General features: G+C 29.8%; 1 protein-coding gene across 2 annotated transcripts; it reads right to left on the bottom strand.

Annotated features, from left to right (window-relative positions):
- Positions 1 to 1,551: 1,551 nt before the first annotated feature.
- beta'COP (coatomer subunit beta') lies at positions 1,552 to 18,783 on the bottom strand. Of its 2 annotated transcripts, XM_085206660.1 has the most exons (18): positions 18,644 to 18,783; positions 18,277 to 18,435; positions 17,897 to 18,089; positions 17,388 to 17,536; positions 16,746 to 16,920; positions 16,256 to 16,442; positions 15,395 to 15,528; positions 14,915 to 15,214; positions 14,510 to 14,600; positions 12,339 to 12,504; positions 11,009 to 11,178; positions 9,409 to 9,577; positions 8,547 to 8,805; positions 8,046 to 8,202; positions 7,581 to 7,710; positions 7,097 to 7,260; positions 6,006 to 6,141; positions 1,552 to 5,345 (listed from the first exon to the last, which is right to left on the bottom strand). In XM_085206660.1, exons 1-18 carry the CDS (start codon positions 18,644 to 18,646, stop codon positions 5,313 to 5,315), a joined length of 2,775 nt encoding a protein of 924 aa, XP_085062786.1. In that variant the 5' UTR covers positions 18,647 to 18,783; the 3' UTR covers positions 1,552 to 5,312. The 2 variants fall into 2 exon arrangements, with proteins under 2 accessions (XP_085062786.1, XP_085062785.1); XM_085206659.1 differs by lacking the exon at positions 18,644 to 18,783 and having other exon boundaries at positions 18,277 to 18,462.
- Between the last annotated feature and the right edge of the window lie 271 nt (positions 18,784 to 19,054).

Here is a 19,054-nt window from a genome sequence, read left to right as displayed (position 1 = left end):
GCACTAAAAAAGTAATTATATCTATATATATAAAAGGACTTGTCCTCACTGACTGAGGTAAGACGCGCGCACAGCCGTAACTGCTGTGCGTAGAAACGTGACATTTGGACAGATGTTTACTTTTGTAATCTGGATATCCACTAAGAAGGGATTTTGAAAAATTTTAACCCTAAAGGGGTGAAATAACGGGTTGAAAGTTTGTATGGAAAAAATCTTTAAATCGCCACCGATTTTTATAAAATTTGAAATTTATACTTTTAAAAATATTTCAATGAACACGTTTCGTGGTTTATTATAATTCACCCCTAAATAAGCAAGCGAAGCTGCGCGCGTCCGCTAGTATAATATATAATTCCTAAAACTGTCAATGTTTCAACAATTAAAAATAAACTTATATAACCTACCTTACCTTAATCCATTATACAAATACTTAGTAACAAATATAAAAATATTCGTTAGCATATGTACTTCTAGAACATCTAATCTTTCATGTGTTTCTCTACAAACGCTTTGATAGATACGTAGAGGAATATTAAATTTCATAATTCACAGAAGTGACTACTTACGATATATTAAAATAAATATAATTATATATAAGTACTTTATGTTACTGGAATATAACTATCATATGCAACTTATATTTATGTATTTTTATAGGATTTGAATCTACAGCTACCGTACCATACAGCCGCCATATGATATTTATTAGTAAAGTGCAATCTAAAAAACTAATCGTTAAAAAAAATCCTAAAATTGGATTTCTCAAATAAACAAATATACAACAAAATGTACCCGTGTACATTTTTGCTTTCATAACTGTTCCGAAATTTTCATCGAATTCGGATATATTACAAGCTTTTATTTGACTTGCCGTGTGAGTACATGTTAGTGTATGTGAACTGGCTACTTGCAAGGCCTACTTAACCCAGGTGGGTTAAGGGGCTTAACCCTACTCTTATCCCTACCCTACCCTCAGTTCAATCGATCCCAGTGTCCGATTGATGTGAAATTTGCATTGTCAATATCATCAATGTTAATAGTAGTCCAAAATGGCTGCCGTAACAAAATGGCGGATTGCAAATTTTTCCACAACCCACTTAATATTTGTATCAAATGAAAGGATTTGATTTGAAAAATCTAACCATAAAAAAAACAATAAAATAACACTATAAAAAATCTAAACTGCTAGTTTTTAAAAAGATTATTTAATATATAGGTAACTTTGGAAAAATAAATATAATATATAAAAAAATAGAAAATTATTTTCTATACAGAGTACAGAGAGTATAGAAGATAATTTCATGGCGTATGGAAACGCTAAATAATGTTACTTAAATGATTAAATCACAGTGCAGTGTTGCATAATATATTTTTTAAATATATTTTCACGAATGGGATTCGAACCTGCACGCGGCACTGTATTGATTAACAAAACGTATTAGTAATGCTGCTTTTTATATAAATTCATATTAATTCGCGTTGCAAGAAAGGCAGCTGAAACAAAATAGAAGTTATCAATAAAAAAACTTAGGTATCTACAAAAACCAACCATTCAATTTTTAATGTGTTTATTATATAGATAATTACAATAATTTTGCATCTCCATTCTACTTACATATGAATAGCATACTATAGACTATAACTAGCATTAGCTATTATAGCAGTAGCGCATTCAGTTCCCAGCTGAGCGTTTAAGATTATTTAACACACCATTAGGATATCCGCATGTTAGACGTGTATTCTCATAACGGTACTTATAGAATAAAGTAGTTTTTTTTTGTAGATATCTACTTAAGGTATATCTATTTTAACTACATTAGGAGACTGATTAACGTTTAATTTGCTTTAAGTGCTAATTAATTTTGTCCATACGAAAACGTCTGAAAGCTTACGAACCGATCTCCGAAATGTTTTACATATTTACCGTTTGTTTTAAAATTTTCTATGAAGTCACATAATTCACAACATATTCTTACCGTCACTATATATAGGTTAGGTTAGCTACTGTTACATATGAGTACACGTCCAATGTGAGGATAGCCTTATAAATTAATGGATTAGAAATGTTATTTTCACAGAAAATTTCATTTTATTTCTCAACGATACGTGAGAAATCAAGGAAATGTGTTCTCGAGTTGTAATTATATATAACAATATATGTATACTTCTAGCTATAGTAAACAATTTTGATTTATTTATATGTATATATTATTTTAATTTAATTAATAATTAATTATGAGCTAATTTTACTGATATCAACCTGTAGGTTAAGTTAAGAAATATTATTATTCCGGATTATTGTAATAGAAATATATATAATGTGAACGATTTTTGCAAGGCAATAAAGTTTAATAGCACTACTAGCTAACTAGCAGTCGCATTCAAAGATGCAAATTAGCGTTTAATTTATATTTAAACTTTAAAAATTCGTAGAAATATAATGATTTAATGTTAGTTAAGCGCTAGTTCTATCGGATGAACATTAATCTGAGTGCAACATTAAATCCTAAAACGAATAGAATAATGATTACAAGAAACACTTACGAATCTCATATAAAATATATTAACATACATTTGATTTAATTATTCACATAAGTTAACACCTGCAACGATCCCTCGAACAAACTAAGCAGGTACAATTACACACTACTGCAATTTTCATGCAAGAAAACGTGGTAATACTAAAAATATCTCTATAATATGAAAAGTATTATTCGTTTAGTGAGGGCAATATCTTAGTACTATACTCGTATAATAATTTATGAAAATATTTATAAAGTATATATCATAGATGACAAATTGGCTGTAATTTTTTGAGTCACGATGTATGATAGAAAATATTTTGAATTATTATTTTTTTTAATAAAAAAATAAATAAACTGCGAGAACACACCCTATAACGAGTTTTGTATACAAACGCTATTTTGCACATTCGACTAGTCAGTGAAAAATTTGTCTATGCAGGTGGATAATCTTTTATTATATAAAATCTATAGTTTCGCCCGTCGTTTATTTAGGCCGTTTTACATAAAAGTTTATTTAATAAAACAAACTTAAATTACTCACCAAAATTTGTAGGCAACAAAAATGTTTATTTTGTTTAAAAACTTGTCATAGACCTTTTGCACTGACTGTGACTGTCTTATATAAAACAATTTGAATATACTATTCTACCTAACTGTCATTTAATAAGATAAGAATACTTGTGCGGCACTCGAAAATTTTATACAATGATTCAAATAAATCAGAGTTTCATAATACATAGGGAGACGAAGAAGCTAACTCGGGATTTACTCGAGCGTCATTGAGACCTATTGGGTTGCGAAGCTTAGATGATAACAAGATAAAATGTCTTAAGTTAAGTTAATACATATCGTTTGACCGATGGGGTGAGCGGCTATAGATTTTCAAAAATGTAAAAAAAAACTATTCCATGGCGAGCACGTCAGATATATAATCAATTTACTATGTCTTCTTAAACATGAAAATATGTTAATATGACAGTTTCCTTCACTGTATATTTGTATATCTTAATCATTATATAAATGATAAATAAATGAATTATAATATTTAGCTGCAATTATAATATGTATGATATATATTAAATAAATAATGTCGCTACCCTTCTCTACACACTAAGTACAAGAATTATATTAATAAGTATCAGAATTTAAATTTATATTTTTATATATTATTCGCCGCATAAATTAAAATACTTCTACTTATAAAGAAATTGGTATTGTGTTCTCTTGTTTTGAATATCGTCATATTATAACCCTTGAGTTACGGATAAATTTCATAAAGCTTAGTTATAAAAAAATATTTTTGAAATACCACCAATAAAAATTAAAAGTTTCAAATTATGGGCTCCCAAAAATGTATTTTTATACCCAAAATAAATACGATATATCCATACAAATAATTTTATTCTTACTAAATATTAATTTAACCATTAACATGTAAATATTAATAATTTCTTATTAGTTTCTCTATATTTTATATTAATTTACGTTTTTATTTATTGCTGTGTAAGTGTCAATGTTAATTGAATGATAATTTTCGCCGTGATTAGACCAATTAGAGCTTTTTAGTGAATAATAGCAATTCAATTTACATACTATCAAAAAATAAACCTCAAAATCAGCTTCACGCTGTATCCCGCACACAGCAGGGTATGCAGAGGGAAACTAGCGTTAAGATACTCCGTTCCCCTCATAAACCTTAAGATATTGTGTGATCTTACCTTATTTTGTGTATTTTCACACAAATTTAAAATAAAAAAGAACATGTCATCATTAAATTATTTAATAATAAATGAATATTGTAAGTTATATTAAAAATTCAACAAAAATTATAGGAAGACGTGATCTGATAGCAAAATATATTTTATTAAAGTCACAGATTATTCATAAAATACGAAGGAGAAAACAAAATGGCAGTCAAAGGGAGCGTTTTACAACTTTTTGATAAAATAAATATAAAAGTTGTAATTATCATCATCATCATTATTATTCAGAGAGGAGTATTTATTGTACATTTTAAAAAAATAATATTTATGTATTTTTTAATGATAAAGTGGAGATAAAACAATGAAATATTTGTAGAATATATTTTGTTATTTTTTCTATAATGTATTATAAATACATTTTAATATCATTAACAATACAAAATATATTTATAATTTAATTATAATTTTAAAAATCATAATATACTTATCATTTTTATTTATCAAAGCCACGTTTAAAGCATCAAATAATAATTTTGATATAGGTCTTTCTAAAGTATATAAATGTTATTCAAAGTCAGTGTTTAAGTTTTAATATGTAATCTGTAAAAAAAAAAAAAAAAAATATAGATAAGGTGAATAATGTACAGTGGTTGACATGTTAGGTTGACAAGTCCTTTAAATAAAGACAAAAAAAGTACATAAATAATTTCGTAAAATTTACTATCAACCGGTTTTGAGATATATTTACGCAATTCCATTGAAATTCTAATCTCACAATACAAATTTAGCTGAAACAGACATTCAACAACAGCTACAAGTCATATTTCAAAATATTAACCATATTAAAAAATGTATTCTATATTAATAATAAAAAATACAAAATAGCCGCACAATGTCATCGTTTCTTCATAAAATAGACAATTAGGACATGAATAGAATGGTGAATTAAATAAACGTGGAATATCGAAATAATATGTATATAATACTATACTAAAACATGTAAGCACTTTAGGAAATACACACAGTATAATCATAATAATATTATAAAATAAAAAAAAATTAAATTACACTTAGCCACTAAGCATTAGTCGATTAGATCTGCATCGTCCGACAAATCCTGGAAACAAAAACAATTTAATAATATATTGTAAACTAGTCTAAAAATGATCTTAGAATTTTCTATTTTTTTGTATACTATAACTTTTAGATAATTATGTCAAATTCTTGGGCTTAATTTAAACAACAAGAAAAACAAAGAGGAACTGAAGTGAAAATTATGAAAGAAAAATAACAATAATTCAGAATAAGCAAATAAAAATATCTATAGTGATCAGATAAAACAACAAAAATATTATACTAATAAAAACGTGAAATGTGAAATAAAGCCAGAGAATATCATAACCAAACGCCGCGATTTTATGCCTGTCCCTATGCTTTCAAATTAGTACACTCATTTTTAGGGTGTCAATTTTTTACTGTACTATATTTACAGATTTAGTCGACACCTCCACCCAACTTAGTATTGTTGTTTATCTCGGTATCACGCTATATCAGCGTGTACCAGTGTAAGCAGAAGGAACTTAGTGTTAAGACATTTTACACAATTGATATAAGAGCGAAGAAAATCAAAATTTAATAAATAGTAACTCATTCCCCAGAATAGGAATCGAACCCACAACCGTCGCGTTACAGTGATACTATTATATACTACTAAATATCCAATTATAGTTAGCTTAAGTACATTTTAATCATAATAACCAAATATTGTGAAACTAACCAGGTCATTACAGTTATCCTCCAGTACCATATCGTTTATCTCGCGTTCTATCTCCTTCATAATATCTAAGGAATTTTTACGTTTGCCCTCCAGCACCACTGTTGCTGGTTGGACTTCTGGTATTCTGTCCGATGTACTGTAATTAAAGATATTGTTTTTTTAGAAACATTTTATGTAGTTTTTTCTTTTTTTTTATTTATAGCTATTATAGATATTAACTTATCTGTTGTACAAATAAAATAAAAGTGTTTATTTATTATTTATACCAGTAAAAAAATTTAACCATGGGTTTCCAAATTCTAATTCAAAATATTATTTATTCCAATAGACTATTATAACTTTATAGACACTTTTGATTCATCGAATGAACATATAAACAAAAAGCTTCCACCGTTTTGGAAAGCAGTTCTGCTGAGGAGAGCCGGCAAGAAACTCAGTTGCTCTTTTCAATGTCAATGCTATAATTTAATTATTACATTAACTGGCAGCTTTCCTGCATGACATTCAATAGACATTAGTTCCATACGAGTCTATACTGTAAATATTCTTGAACTGTGTAGTAAGCTTTGATTTGGTTTGTATAGTCCATTTACCAAGGAACGCCATAGGCTATATATTACTTCACGTTAATTAACTTGATAGAATTCACTGTATCTGCTAAACTGTAAACTTAGAATTTGGATATGAAGTGGTATCTTTTAATAATGTAATAGAAGCAAAAAAATGGTTTTTAAAATATTTGTATGTGCGTTTGTTCCCGCTAATCTCAGAATCGGCTTTATCAACTTAATTGCAGTTTTCACTAATATATTTTGGCAAGCTTTTCTTAACGTTATTATTATAAAAGTATTTGTTTTATTGCAATCGGTTTATAAATAAAAATGTTATACAATTTTTAAAGAATGTTGTTTGACAAAATTGATTTATTGATTTGGCTGAAAGTTTACTTTTCAATATAAATATTGATTTAAATATTGTTCGTGTTTTTAAAGTGATATTATAATTCTTAGAATACAAAAGTAGTGCAGATTAGTAAATTGTGTAGTCAGAGCGGGTGAAGCCGCGAACGGGTCGCTAGTTCTTGTTATTACCTAGGAATGTCCATTTGCCACGAGCCTCTGGTTTCCGCTTCTACTTTCTCCTGTGCCAAATCTCGATTGACATTGCACAATTTGGAATCTTCTGGAAGGTTCTCTAGTAGTGAATTGTTGGTGTAGGCGAAGTCGCGTTGAAATTTCTCTAGTTGTAGAGATTCCTGTAAAGATATGGATATATAGTTTGATTCATTTAGATAGAAAATAATATTTGGTTAATTTATGGTAAATTGATATCACCGAGTGTCTACAAGAGAGTGTTCTACAATTATGTCGCAGAGGTTGTGGATTTGATCCCTACTAGTGGAAATCATTATTGTGTTGAATTAAAACGCGGCGTTGAGTTCCACCACTCAACACGCAATGTCCCTAGAATTCGTCTTAACACTAGGTCTGTCTGTCCCAAGTGTCTGCCTACCCTGCTACGAGCTGGATACTGTATGGAGCTATAATTAAGAAAAACAATTATAGTTGAACTTACATTAAACTCAGAGAACAAATTCTCATACTGTGTCGGGTCGGCGAGGGATTGTCCAGACTTTTTGTTTGTAACCACCACTGACTCCCGCCATAATTTTACCACTTCACTCATTTTGGATGGAATGTATGATCTGTGGAAAAACAAATATTATTGATATATAAAAATATTTTTAATAACATTTTTTAAATATATTTTTTTATATTAATACTATGTAAATAATATATTAAACTGAATGAATGTCAGTATTGTCAGTATTAAATACAAGAAGCTATCTATATCTGAATTTGTGAACCAATTACAAGGTATACCGGAAATGTTATATTACTTTTCGCAGATCACTTATTAAAAAAAATATATTATTATTATCTTAAATATACAGTTACATATACTACTATCTACCAACATCATTGGGAATCAAAGTATCAATATATATTTTTTTGTTTTCTAAAGTAATAATATATGTACCGAGCAAAGAAGGCAGCTTCAGGCAATTTGTTACGTTTAATAAGTAAATCCAAGCATCCTTCCAAGTCGTTCAATGTGAAGTAGGCTGCAAACGCTATATTGTCTTCCTCTTCTTCCGCTGACATTCTCGCTACTTCTTGTAGGAGCTCTTTATCACCTGAAAGAGATATAGTCAGATTGGACAGTCTTTTAATATAATTGTATGGGACTTTAATTTATAATATGGAATGGTGTGAAGAAATAAAAAAGATAAAGAGCTATATTAAAGCTAGAGTTAGGCTATTTCTTATAAGAACTAAAGAGTTCTTATAAGAAATACTTACTTAAAAGTAAGTAAGTGCTTTTAACACACTTTTTTGATATAATGTTATAATTATCCATTGTATCATTTAGTTCGAAATTGTAATTTTTAGCAGAGCTGTATATATCATCACCTTAAACTAAAGGCAAAAGACAATACACTAAATATTAAAAAAAAAAGAAATAACCAAATAAACGAACCTGTACTAACAGCGAACAGCAACAAGGCACTAAAATCTCTTGCGTTATAATAACATATTTTCGTTAAATCCGTATCAGCCGCAATGGCGGCAGCTGCTCCTAGCCTCGACCACCTAGCTGATGAGGACCTGGAGACACCCTCGGCTATGGCGGCCTCCTCAGCCAATTGCTTGGCTCTAGAAAGTTCTCCAAGGGACAGAGCTAATTCGAATTGATGTTCCGGTTCCGTTGATACCGCGAGAGCTTGTTGTTTGAAGCCCTGTTAGAGAGATATTTGTATATATATTATAAGTTATTAATAATATAAATGATGTTTATAAATAATATGCAATAATTTAAACATACAAGAATAAAAAAGAAAAAGAAGAAGTGAACAATAATAGTTGAGAGATGATTGTTGAGTGATATGGCCCAAAAAGTGCAGGTACAGCTATGGGTAAAGTATTACTTATAATTTAATGTAAATGAATAAGGCTTTAATATATAATAATTTATATTTAAATATATTTACATACTGGACATACATAGACCATCATCAGAATTGCATTATAAAATAAACTTATTTTGCATCTTGGAACATCATAACTTGGAAGAACCACAATATTCAACATATAACTTAAATTACTAAGATTTTTCAATTAAAACCAAAGGTCGCACCTTCTTATCCATTTATACATTAGACGAAAAAAAATTACACACACTACTTTAAATAATCTATGAAATTGTCTATAAAATATTAATAAATAAACCAATATTCAGAGGTAATTTTTAATTACAATTCACAATTAAATCTTAATGCTTTACATTAACACAATTAGTTGTTAATTGTGATTGATTTTATTCCAATTCTGAGAATGTTTACCTGTTTTTCAAGAAAATGTGCCACTCTAGTCCTGTGATCGTGAGGCACTGTGGGCAGCACTCGGTCGGCCGTCTCAAAGTCACCTCTCATTACGGCAGTTTGATATTCCAACACTGGCAGGAGTAGGGAGTACGATACTATATTTAGTTCCTTATCGTTTAAGTATAATCTGGAATGAGATTTAGAATATATTTTTATTCTTCACTATCTCATTTATTTATTACTAGCGGACGGCCTGCGTCTTCGCCTGCTTAAACTACATGATTATTCATTTAATAAACAGAATTGACTGACAACTATAATGACTTCTAATATGTTTTTATTGATTGTTTTGAATTAAAATAACGACCAATGTTGATACTTAATATTTATAATAATATACATTGAACATTGATATGTAAAGTTAATTATTTATTATACTGCAAGCGAACTCCTGTAAAAGAGGGTAGATATATGTAAAAAAAACTATAAAAGAATTGTGTTAATGCAAGGGGATGCAAGAGCGTCCTCCAAACATCGTACATATTCTTCAGGGGGGAGGCCAATTCTACAATAATATACCTATCATTATAAAATAGACCTGAACTGTTACCGCCTGCACCGCGTGGAGGTACCTAGCTTACGGTATTTTAAATTATGAGGTCAGAATAAAAACCTAATTTCATTTAACACTGACCACGCAGAACAACTATTTCGAAGCCATTATATTCTTATCTCTTAAGATGTAGCTGGGCTGTTAGGGTTCCATACAAGTTGCTCAAGATCTTCATTTTTATTATCAAAGCAGTATATTTATATCTCTTATAGTTTAGACAGGCTGTTAAGGTTCCACATTAGGTATCTAGATTTTCAAAATTAAATATAGCCTAGATATTGCCTAGACTTAATAGCTACACAACCAAAAAAGTTGCATGTAAATCCGTCTAGTAGATCCGGAGATTAGCAAAACAAACAGACAAATAAACTGACGAACAGACAATTTTTTTTGTTTATTTGGGCATTTCAGCATGACAAAACGTCTGATAAATTTTAAATAATTAAAATGTTTATTAGTCAAATGAAAAAAAAAGGATTATAATAATATTTGTTTGATTATAACTAAAATATATAGAATTTTCATCTTTCACTTTTTAATTAGTAATATTATAGTATCAGCTTCACGCTGTAATCCGCACACAGCAGGGTAGGCAGATGAAACCTAGTACTAAGACGCTCCGTTCCCCACTGCCTTTCTGGAATCATCCAGAAAGGCAGAAAGTTTCTTTCGTTTCGTGTTACTTTCCTTTCGTGTTGAGTGGCAGAACTCCAAGCCGCGCTTTGCCTCGATAGCAGAGCGAAGAAATGGAAATATAAGCGTAAATAAGTATTTCATCTCGTCGAGTGGGGATCGAACCCACAACCAGTCTGTTTTACAGTCACACTCTGTGCCCCTACGCCACGACTGTATTAGAGTATCAGTATACATTATTAAACAAAAGAAAAAGTTTTAAAACCAAAATTTTGTTTAATATTTTAGATGCCCAAATGCAGTAAAGGTTTCACTTATAAATACACACTTCTTTAAATAAAACGAGAAAACAAGTGGCTGAAGTCTCCTCACCTATTCTCCTTAGCGACATAACCCAATATATACATAGTGTGATCCAAATGAGATATAGTGACAATCTCTCCGCCGACGTAATAATTTATTCTGTTCACCGAATTTGTGTATATGAAACAGTCACCTATCCATAGACCTGTTTTTACAGTTTCATTCACTTCTCCTACAACCTAAAATTGAAATAATATTATACATAAACAAAATTGTTAAAAAAAAACAATTCCAATCGTTTAGAATTTTGAATTTTGTGTCACATCAGCAAATAATTATTTTTATTGCAAAATAGAAGGATTATCAGCCGGAATCCATTTAAACAAGGCTTCTTGGGAAGACTTTATTGATTGAAGTTTTTTTTAAAATACATAATACTGAGGTCCTTCTGCCCTTATCGAGTACCCTCGTATATGCGTATATAAATTATAATACTCATAGTAACTGATGCATTTGCACGTTTACGTTTTAATATGATGAAATGATTATTATAAGTTGTAATGGAAAGTTGTAAGCAAAATATTTCATTATTTAACTGTATTCAATCAAATTCTGGACACATTGCGTGTTGAGTGGCGGAAGAAACGCCGCACTTTGCCTCATTAGAAGAGCGAGGAAATGTAAATATTAAATATTTTATTTCCCTTGAGTGAGAATAGAACCCACAATATGTTGTCACAGTCACACGCTTGTGCCCCTGCACCTTGACTGGCCTAATATCTTATCATTATTATCATTCTTAATTGAGGCGAACGATATTGGATTATGTTAGATTCTTATCACTACAACTAACATTCACAATTCTTAGAAGTGAAGTGATATTTATTAACATTGTAGTGGATTCAGGTCAAATAAAAATCAAAAAATAACAATCATGCTTATTCCTCTACAGCAGGGTAAACAGAGATAAATTAGGTCAAAACTCTGTTCCCTTTTCCTCCCGGCATTGTGGATGAGTGATGATGAATGTATAAAACAATAAACAAAAGCGAACATTCTACCAGATATAATATTATATCTAAATTATACAATAACTTTACATAAATTGTAGTCTATGTGTTATTCTGATGTACAAGCTACTTTACTGGTAAGTTTCATCTCAATCAGATCACTACTAGTTTTTGTGTGAAAATGGAACAAATATCAATCCTTTTAGATTAATAATATTAATAGGCTAGTAGGATTAATTAATTAATTATTCATTCAATTATTCATTCAGTCATTAGACTCAAGCTTGTGTAATTATAGGTTCAAATACAGTTTTTTAATTAAATTTATATTTTTAACACTCCAATATATCCAAAGAAAAAAGAAAAAAAAAACAATTATCAATGCTCACTTCAAAAGCATCTTCAATGCCGTCTTCAGTAATATTAGAATTAGTCTCCCTCGCCCTTGTTACTATAGCCGGGTTATATTTTAGTACAAAATACGCTTCGTCGGTGGCGAGACACACTAGATTGCCGCTTTCCGACCAAAAAACGTGGCGTGGCTGGATTTCAATCCTGGAATAGGTAATTTTTGTTATAAATACAGAGATGTATATAAATGTTAATGCAATTTTGCATGAAAATTTGTTTTAAGCCATTAAAATAGAAGGTAATATTTATATGTTAGAAATACACAGATGAATCGAATTAGTATTGATTTAGGACATATATTGGTTTATAAAAATGATTAAAACATATGTGACATCACTTGTTCCAAAATCTTTTTGAATAGGAAGTGTTTTTTATTTAAGGTAAGAAGGATAAATTGTTTATATTTAAAATCAACTGATTCATGTTTCACAGTGGAAGAGAAATAACAACTGCTTAGGTAGAATGGATTGTTTGCTAATAAAACATATACTTTTGTTAATGTTTTACATTTCCAGCAACATATGTTTTTAATAATAACTTTGTTTTGCTCCCTAGAACTGGGTAAGTTCGTTTCAATTGTTTCAGTTCGCTCAATCCAACTTATTGGTGGCAATACAAGTATGCTAAATTCTATGTTATTGTGTAATATAAGCATATATAATATTAATTATATTACATACTTTAATCAAGTAAAACTGACCTGATTTTGAAATGAGCGTTTTACTGATTAAACATGTCATATACATATAAATAAATAAAATTATTATAGTGATGTTACAATTCCATTTTTGTATTCTCTTTCTCTCTCTCTCTCTTTATGATTATAGAAGCATTGACACAGCAGTGTGCAGCAGTCATGGTTTAGCTCAGTATGTAAAAATTCTTATACAAAAGAAAATGAGAGCTTTCATAGCAGTTCTGGTCAAGTACCAGTCCAGCCATGTATATAAGAATATTTCTCATAATGCATATGGCAATCAATTAGGCATATGAGATCGGCAGTACAAACCAGCACTGTAGTGTGCATCCTTCTTATATGTATTGGACCATAATTCTCTTAATGCACTAGTATGCACTAGTATGCATACTAGGGCATGCATACCAATAAAAATTGCTCCAAATAATTATTAATCTCTATTTCGCAGCAATGTTGATGCAGTTTGGATATTATTTTTTATTTTATAAAAAAAATATAACTGATATCAGTTATATTTAATATCTACGATCAATATTAAACAAGCAAGTTTTTATTTGTTTCATTCACACACAATTAGCCAATGATATATATTTTGTAAGACTACTATTTTGAATAACTTTGAACAATAATAAGAATTTATTATTATACAAATCGCCAAATCGATAAAAGAAAGAAACATTCGCAATAGTTAACATAATTTTTTTCTAGGTAGCCAGCCATTGGACCTGGGAACCTAGTGTTAAGACACTGCCGTTCCTATTAAAACACTTCCGTTTCCACTTCCCGCCGAATTCTAGGGTGTGTGGAGCTTGTTTATCGGCGGAACTCAATACAGCGCTGACGGCTCTTTACCAGATCGAAGAAATATTAAATATTTAATTTCATCGAGTGGGAATTGAACCCACAACCTTTAATGTGATGAAATCCAACAAAATGTTTTTGTAACCAGACAATGAAACGAAATATATATTTATTTAATTAAGCATTTCCCATTTTATTATTGATCCTATAACCATCACAATTATATTCAATTTAGTATTGAATTACACAATAATGGTATAATTTATTAATAATACTTTTTAAATACACAAACAAGTAACATATAAAATAAATCTAAATAATTTTATCAAATTCGCATGCTATGGAAATGAATGTAATAACTGTGGTGAAAACATCATTGTTTGATTTCAGTTACACAATAAAATGCCATTAGTATACATGTCCAAACAGAACAACAGTAATTAAAAGATTAGCTTTCATCTTTCTATCTTTTCATTTGGGCATAATAATACAATAACACTTAAATAGAGCAATCGCAACGCACATACTATTTAAAAGAGAGAGAGAGAGAGAGCAATGCAATTTTATGGGTACAGTTAAAAAAATCTAATATTATTAACATAACACTTAATATTTTTTAATTAACTATAACCAAAGTAATAAAAATTTTACCTTCTTATAAGTTCCAGTTGTTCCCAATCGTAGAAAGAGAAGGCCATACCACTGATAGACTTTACACCAAGCATGAAACCACCGAAAATACCTGGAAACATAACAAATTTATATAATACTCACAAGTTCTAATAATATATTTCAAATATGTATTCTATGAATTCATATTCGTATTCTATTGCTAACAGTGGTAGCCCCAGTTGAGAAATGTTTACGTTGCTTCTGTCTAATTGGACAGAGGGTCAGAGATTATTTTACCATTTTGTCTAATCTACTTCGAAAATGAAATGACATAACATATCAGTAAACAAACAAAAACATCAATTCAAAATGTGATATTCACAAATGAATAACACCATTAACCATTTTCATATGTTTTAATAAAAAAAGAAATGATTAACTAACCTTCCGCCCCATAGTCTGGCTTAAAACTCTTCCTTTCCTTAAAATTCTTGAACACTTTGACAGTACTGGAATTTTCCAAAGTGGCATATTCTGTGCTGTCTAAGGCCCATACAAATTCCTGTGCTGTACCAAAAGCCTTGTTCCTTAACGCCATTGCTGTGTAAATAATATATTCGCCATCACCACAAACAACTACGAAACGTCCATTTGGATTGTGTGCAATCGTCTGCGGGTATATTTCACAAGAACCCATGTCCTTTGCAACAACTGGTACACGTTCGCCGTCTTTGATTTGCGTGCCTGAGAGAAGATAATTGCGTAAATAATTTACGTCATTATTATTATCAACTAGTATAAGCAAATATGTGCTATAATAAGAAAAAAATATAACAATCTTTACACAGCACTGTACACAAAATATTGTACAAAATCACTAAATATGATAACTTAGTGTCTAATTGTAATATAAGAGCCACTAACCCTCAGGCAACGCTTTCAAGTTAACCTGCTGCATTTCAGAGTGCTTAGCCCAAATTATCTTGCCACCATTCACATCCATTGATATGGCGGGTTCCTCTCTACCAACTTTTATCATTATTGTTCCCTCATCGTAACTGTTAATATGATAAATTATTATAAAATTTAAATTAATTTCATTTAAAATGTAATGTAATGATATATGTTATTTCGTTCATGTTAGGTTATTAATTATATATATTTTTAGTTTTACGCATCTATCTCACGTAGCAGGTTAAGGCACTCGCCACTCAGTTTAGAGATTTACAATGTTGCACTTTAAAAAATTATAGTCATATAAAAGAAAGATGCATTAATCTGTGTACAATATTTCTATAACAATCAGAAAGTGGAGAAAAATCACTTATCACCAATTTTTTTCCTAGAGTCCTAAATACCTCAAGCCAGTATTCTATACAGTAATGATGCATCACTATGATGTGAGGATTTATGAGAAACACACTACTATTGGGGGCATTTGTAAATGTAACAGAACATGAAACATTTATTTTTAATATTTTCGTCTTTTTTTCTATTTTTGCGTTTGTGCACGACAATCTTAGAAACGGCTTAGCCAATTTAAATGCAGTTTTCACCATGATAGTTTGGTATACTTCATCCTCTAATCCTTCAACTAAATAGCTACAAGTAACTGATTTATTGAATTGGCAGTAACTGTGGCATTCACTGTATAAATATAGTATTAAATAAAATAATAATACTATTAGAACAATTTGAATTCGTAAACACATAATCGTGTAGTTAAAGTGGCCGCTATTATTTAATAAAATACAATATCCAATACTAAAATAAACCATTACTCACCCAATAGCAACATTATTAGACCCATGCATAGATGATATAGTCCATACTCTTTCAAAGCCATAGTTTAATGACGACTCTAGTCTATAGGTACCAGCATGCCATATCCGTACTGTGCCATCTTCGGAACCTGTCAGCAGGATAGGGAGTTCCGGATGGAAAGAAACTGCTGATACATTTTGAACATGGCCTGGAATTATATTATAAATTATATTATTTGAAATATGGGGCACAAGCGTGCAACTGTAGTGATACTAGTAGAAGTGCTATGTGTGTCTTATTAGAGAGATATTATTAAATTTTCCTGAGTCGGAACACACTGCCATAGAGCTGTGCGTGGCTGTACAGCAACATACTGTCTGTGGCTGCGCCACCACAGTCTCAAATATTTTTAATAAAGAAGTACAACATATTTTGTTCTGAATCAAGTCAAAGAAACATATGAAAAAAATATATACAAATATACACATTAGACAAATAAAATAAAACTTACTTTCCAATGTCTGCACACAAGTTTTGTTCTGATAGTCCCATATTTTGACAAGACGGTCATCTGCACCACTGATGAGATAAGGCTTATCACCTCCATGGTAATAGTCTACACAGTTCACTCCCTTTTCATGACCTTCTAATGTGAAATTTGACATAGAAGACCCTAGTTGCCATACCTGGAATACGATACAGTAATTAATTGCACAGTATTGGTGAAAAAAAAACTATTTCATAAATCTAGTGTTTGGTTTACCACTCTTATGTTAGAAACTGCTGAGTGAAATTGAATAATTATATAAATTATTTGTATTGGATATTCAATTTATCAAGCAAGGCTATGGGTTTATATTACGTCAGTTACTGTCTACACATAGAATGTGTCTAGCTGAGCTAGTTGATAATAAAATTATAAGTTTACAATTAATGTGGCATTACTTTTTTATTATTGCCATTTCAAACAATATCAAAATCAATAAATATCTATGAAGATATTATATCAAAAAACCAAAATCTACTGTTTTTTATAAGATGATAACAATACAAACTATTTTTCTACATATATTTTTAAAGATTATTTATATACTAGTTTTTACTTATAAGAAAATAAAACATATATTCAATTTATATATTTTTTATAGCTTACCTTTACAGTGGTATCAAGACTGGCACTAGCAAAAGTATTATTGTCCTTAGGATTTATAACAATTTGCATAACATAGTGAGTATGCCCTTCAAATACCTGTTGGCATGCCCAATTACGATCCCAATTCCACAATTTTATGAGCAAATCATCTAAAATTATTTATTTGATTTAGTATAAATAAACTTTTAAATAACAATAATTTTGGCTTTAACTCAACTTCAAAATATGGCTTAGTGTTTTGTAGTGTAGTATATATATTGAAATTCTTATATGCTATATAAGGTTATTATAAGCATTTATTGGTTATAATAAGCAGTCAGTGCTTAGATGGTTTCCAAAAACTGAGGGTTCTAATTTTGCTAGGTTGGCTAACCATTAAAGTTATTAATTACATTAATTAGATACAAACTAAATGAGAAGTAGACAAATTATCTAACTCATTTATTTGGATCTTGTAACAATATTCATATTTTACTGTTTTGTTTTTCAATATAGATATAAAAACTCACCACTACTAGTTAGTATATAAGGTTGTGTTGGATGTATAATGATGCATCTAACATAATCCGAGTGAGCCTCAAAATTATGAATTCTTTCTAATGTATTATAATTAAATATTCTTATTTGATAATCATCTGAACCAGTTACAACCCAGTTTTTTCTAGGCACAAACTTTGCAGCTCTCACAGGTAAATCACAGACCTGTACAAACAGGAAATAACAGTAAATATAAATAAGGTATATTAAATTACACAGAATTGAAATGATGTTTGTAAATTATAAAGTTTAAGATATATTCAATATTTTGATATGATTGCTGAGATGAAAGTGAAATCACTGCATGAAATTAAAATGGTTAAAAGTATAAACAAAACAAAAAATATATTACCTCAAATCTCTTTATTTGTGTGTGAGTTTCATAATTCCAGATATTCACGTCGCCGTTGTAAAGTGCACATAACAGCCAGGGTTCTGTAGGATGCTGGTCTACACACTTGACGCGGTCCGACCGGGCCGTCAGTTTTCTCTTGATATCCAATCTCAACGGCTTTGGAAACATAGTAATATCACATTAAACAGGATAAATTACGCGAAACATCAATTTACACAATAATATAAAAATGTTAAGCCGACATACGAATGATGACACACTCTCGACATATCACTTACTACGTGGCTAAAACTTTATTAATTAAAAAATATGAACGCTCGAAGTTTATAACACTTATTTGGATATATAATTAAAGTATCCTTACCATTTTTAATACTTAAAACATGAAATATTGTCATGCAGAATTCGTGAAACCGTGGAAGTTTGACAGGGTGGGTGGACGTGTCACTTTATTTTTTTTCTGATGCTATACTATTCGGATACGCGACTGAACAGATTCTGAACATATGACTACGTCATTCTTTTTTACTTTCTATAGGTTATCTAGAATATAGATAATAAAACTGTATACGCAAAAAGTAATTACCAAAAAATCATTACGGTACCGTAATAAAGTTTCGTAATAAAGTAATTTTTAATCTGAGGGAGCATTAATTTAAATGTTAATTGTTTTATTTTATTTTTTCGAATGTATGTATTATCTATTGTTTTATTTTTTTTGTGTATATATACATTCCATATCAAGCGGAGAAAATCGTGTGATGTATTACACCAT

This window comes from Heliconius melpomene, chromosome 21, assembly GCF_056956725.1.
Source record: "Heliconius melpomene rosina isolate 202511_hmr_F chromosome 21, ASM5695672v1, whole genome shotgun sequence".
In the NCBI taxonomy this organism is placed as follows: Eukaryota; Metazoa; Arthropoda; class Insecta; order Lepidoptera; family Nymphalidae; genus Heliconius; species Heliconius melpomene.
This window is presented reverse-complemented; position numbering and strand designations above follow the sequence as displayed.